A 4,830-nucleotide genomic window follows, 5' to 3' on the forward strand; every position below is an offset into this window, starting at 1 on the left:
TTTGTTGAGTTTGTTCTAACAGTGACCTTCTTCAGTAATTTATTTTTAAAAAAATGATGTTAATTGAATTGAATAAATCCTATAATTTTAAGTCAGGAATATAGTTGCTAACATCTACGTCATTTGGTCTCTTGTGGATAGGTTTCCAATTACAATCCTTCCAATTCTCCTTATTTTATATTTTTAACCAAACCACATTTTGTGTGTGCATGTGTAAGTGATAAATTTGTCCTGGTAAAATATGTCTGGGCGGACAAATATTACCAGTATAAAAAGTCTATGGTTACAGAATTTACTAGTATATTTAGTCTGGTGTTAGTAATATATGTCCCCAGACTTATTTTCCTAGATAATCATGTCCTATAAAATCCTATAATAAATTCAATTATATTTAAACAATGGATTTTAAATGTTATGTTTTAATAATGTTTAAGAGTTGCATAGTTATATTTTTGATAAAATTTATGTTCCCAGACTAATTTCCCTAGGAAATCATGTCCATGTCATTAATAGTCCTATGTTAAAATGGTCATGCCCTTAGTTTTAAAAGATGAAAATGAATGCGTTTTAATATTCATATTGTTAAAGCAGAACAAAAGAGTTGTGCATCAATATTTTCAATAAAATTTGTCTCCAGACTAATTTTCCTAGGAAATCATGTCCATATGTCATTAATAGTTCTAGGTTAAAATGTCCATGCCCTTAATTTTAAAAGGTAAGTGTAAATGATTGGTTATATTGCGGGAATTTCTCGCTACATTGAAGACCTGTTGGAGACCTTCTGCTGTTGTTTTTTCTATGGTCGGGTTGTTGTCTCTTTGACACATTCCCCGTTTCCATTCTCAATTTTATAATATTGTTGAAGAGTTGTGCATCAATTTTTTAAATAAAATTTATGTCCCCAGACTAATTTCCCTAGGAAATCATGTCCATGTCATTAGTAATAGTATTCCTAGGTAAAAATGTCCATGGCCTTAGTTTTTAAAGATGATTATGAATGCAATATGTTTAAGACAGAACAAAAGAGTTGTGCATCAATTTTTTTGATAAAATTTGTATCCAGACTAATTTTCCTAGGAAATCATGTCCATGTCATTAGTATTTCTAGGTAAAAATGTCCATGTCTTTTATTATAAAAGGAAAATGTTATAAGCAATGGAAACTCAATATTCATGTTTTAATTAGGTTATAAATAAATAAAGGAAATGTCCAATCTTAACTAAGATTTATTTTCCTACTATTTAGAATATTTTTATGATATAATAAAACTTTTAGAAAAACAAATCTTTGGACAATTTTTCCTAGGAAAACAAGTACCAGACAAATTTTACTAGCTATGGACTAAGTTTCCTAGGAACATTTGTCCTAGGACTTATATTCCTAGTAAAATCATGAACATGGACTCTATTAACTAGGAAAAAAGTCTTGCAGACAAATTTTACTACCGGACCAAATTTACTGTTACACTTGTCCCAAGTGTCGATCTTGTAAATCATTGGTTGCTGTTTGTCATTTTTGTGTCTAGGAAGTTAACAGACAATATTGAGGTATTGTATTTTTCATTTTGTCTGGCCTGCCACAGTATGCGATACTGAGGTTTTTTTCTCACTTGTTATGAGTAATGTATAAGTTACTATATTTGGTCTACAGGTTCCATGCAAAGTTTAAAAGTCCGTCAGACTGGTTTCAATTGACCTCGACCTCATTTCAAGGATCAGTAATCAAGGTAAAAGTTGTGCGATTAGGTTCATTTCTCTACACTGTGCATTATGTTTAATAGGGCCGTTTAATAGATTAGAAAAAATAGATATGGGGGTATTCATCCATGACATAAAATCAGTACATGCACAGCAAAAAAACGCAAAAAAATCAATTTAATTGCTTTTCTTCATCTCAAAGTCACAGCGAGGCCTTCAACACGCACTTGTCTTTGAAACTGTTTAACATATAGACATAATTAAACATTAACATTAAAGTATATAGATGGATTTGTGAACTGGTAAACGTGTGCTTCACCACGGAGCAAAAAAAGCTATCACCTCAATGTAAGTTTAAGACGGCTCCTAGAACCGGAGCAGATTTCTTATCAAACTGAAACAATTCGGGTAGACTTTGGCGTAAACAATATTTTATTATGAATTATACAAGTACATTTTATATACACATTCACGATGAGGATCTAGAAACAATCAACAAGTGCTTTAAGTTATGTTAATTTGTCTTCCGGGTAGACTTTGTTTGATGTAATACCACACAATCGGTTCCGGTTAAAAAGAACATACTGAAAAGAGTCAAAATCGTTCCTACGCATAGCCTGGCGTTATACCACACTATGTAGAATATGTTTATTGGTAATTTAGGATCAACTGAACTGGTGATCATTGTAAAACACCTTTTCGACTGATAATTTTGATTTATACAAAAATGTATGAATTAATCTAAAAAGGAGGCCATTTTAATCCTTTACGCGGAATGCATCAATGTCTTGACAGTGTAAGATCCCTCAAGTTCACATAGAACAATTTAAAAAATATGATGAGTTAAGATCTAGCTCCCTCGCTCTCTTCCTCTATTATCTCATGAATCTCTCGCTCCCTCGTTCTCGTCTATTATCTCATCTCTCGCTCGCTTGTTCTCGACTATTATCTCATCTCTCGCTCGCTCCCTCGTTCTCTTTTTCTATTCTCTTATCTCTCGCTCCCTCGTTCTCTTTTTCTATTCTCTCATCTCTCGCTCCCTCGTTCTCTTCCTCTTTAATCTCATCTCTCACTCCCTCGTTATCTTCCTCTTTAATCTCATCTATCGCTCCCTCGTTCTCTTCCTCTTTAATCTCATCTATCGCTCCCTCGTTCTCTTCCTCTTTAATCTCATCTCTCGCTCCCTCGTTCTCTTCCTTTATTATCTCATCTCTCACTTTCGTCAAAGCTTGTCCAAGTAAATTCAGTCCTTTCCATGTTGACCTGTCCCAAGCCAAGGGGTCATTTTTATGAAGTCCAATACCCCATATCTTGTCATGTGGACTGGTCTCCACAATAGTTTTAGGATGAGTCTCAACAATATTTGCCTTAAGTACTGCATTCTGAGAGAACTGAAACACAAACAAACTAGAGGCTTTAAAGAGCCTGTGTCGCTCACCTTGGTCTATGAAGGACACATATGGATTCATGACAAAACTGTGTTTGTAGATCTTACTTAACTGAACATTCTTGCTACTTACAATTTTCTCTATCTATAATAAACTTGGCCCTTTAGATACAGAGGAAATTATTTTGTAAAAATTTACAAAACTTTACAAAATTAATGAAAATTGTTAAATATTGACTATAAAGGCCAATAACTCCTTCAGGGTCAACTGACCATTTTGGTTATGTTGACTTATTTTAGATCTTACTTTGCTGAACATTATTGCTGTTTACAGTTTATCTCTATCTAGAACAGTATTCAAAATAATGACCAAAAACTTTCTTTAAAAATTACCAATTTGAGGGGCAGCAACCCAACAACCAGTTGTCCCATTCATCTGAAAATTTCAGGATAGATAGTTATTGACTTGACAAACAGGTGAACTTCTTGTCAGATTTGCTCTAAATGCTTCGGTTTCAGAGTTATAAGCCAAAATCTACATTTTACCCCTATGTTATATTTTTAGCCATGGCGGCCAACTTGGTTGGTTGGCCGGGTCATCGGGCACCTTTTTAAAACTAGATACCCAAATGATTATTGTGGCCAAGTTTGGTTAAATTTGGCCCAGTAGTTTCAGAGGAGAACATTTTTGTAAAAGTTAACGACGACGACGACGACGACGACGACGGACGACGGACGCCAAGTGATGAGGAAATCTCACTTGGCCCTGTGGGCCAGGTGAGCTAAAAAGGTGCACACAAAAGTTTCATTTATGGTAAACATTCAATTAATATATTCATTTTCTTTCGAAAGAAATAAAACATGCTGTTTGTCAGTATATATAATATATTTAACTAAACCTTTTCTATAGATATTTTTTATCTACATCTACAAACGTTTTTATAATAACAGAGAATATATACAGAATTACATTTAACCAAATGAAGATATGCATCTCATTTTAATTTTGTGTTGATTTTGATTGATTGCGCGAGCGAGTTGGTTTTCCCTCTTTCTGTGGGAGGGATCGGAACATAGAAAAAAATATTTAAATCTTTTCCACATATCTTTTATCAACGAATCTAGTTTGAGGTTCAACATATGTAAACGATTGTAATGAGGTTATATTAACTCCTACACAAGTTCCGTTATAGCATGTGTATTTGGGTACCCCTGAAATTTCTCCGGATGAAATATTGTTCACTCCTTGAAATTTAGAATCACGTAGACGGTATAGGGAAAACGGTAGTATTTAATTTTCCCAGCATTAGGTTGGCCTTTTGTGTACCCAAGGCAGGTGAAGGAAGTCAAATTAGGAGCGCTGTGATTGGATGTAAGGGTACAATATATTTTTTATTTATCTATGAATAACTGCAGTGTGTATATTTATAATATAAATTTTAAAACCTATTGAAATATTTTCTAGAGAATTATTCGAAAAGACTTGCAAAATTTCATAAATTTGGTGCAAAATGACGGTGGGCATGGATAACATAAACAAGCTCCGTTGGAAGTTGGTCATGATACTATTTGGCTTTAATTTTTAAAACAGAGTAATAAAGTACTAACACAACATATAACTGTTTTATCCAGGTTTTTATCTTAAAAAGTGGTAAATTTAGAAAATGTTAACATTGTCGCCAATGGCAGAATAAATAGTACCGTTTTCCCTATAGAAACATGGTTATCTCTGAACTTTTTTTACTG

General features: G+C 33.5%; 1 protein-coding gene across 4 annotated transcripts in view; it reads right to left on the reverse strand.

The window, feature by feature from the left end:
* Positions 1-2,108: 2,108 nt before the first annotated feature.
* The window catches only part of LOC139503746 (myb-like protein X), an 8,648-nt gene continuing 5,926 nt past the window's right edge, over positions 2,109-4,830 (reverse strand). For all 4 annotated transcript variants that reach the window (XM_071293595.1, XM_071293612.1, XM_071293604.1 and 1 more), the window contains exon 4: positions 2,109-3,088. In XM_071293595.1, coding sequence (XP_071149696.1) covers positions 2,648-3,088 — 441 coding nt within the window. In that variant the 3' untranslated portion in view covers positions 2,109-2,647. The remainder of the gene's footprint in view (positions 3,089-4,830) is intronic.

The sequence above is a fragment of the Mytilus edulis genome, chromosome 1 (assembly GCF_963676685.1).
Source record: "Mytilus edulis chromosome 1, xbMytEdul2.2, whole genome shotgun sequence".
NCBI lineage: Eukaryota > Metazoa > Mollusca > Bivalvia > Mytilida > Mytilidae > Mytilus > Mytilus edulis.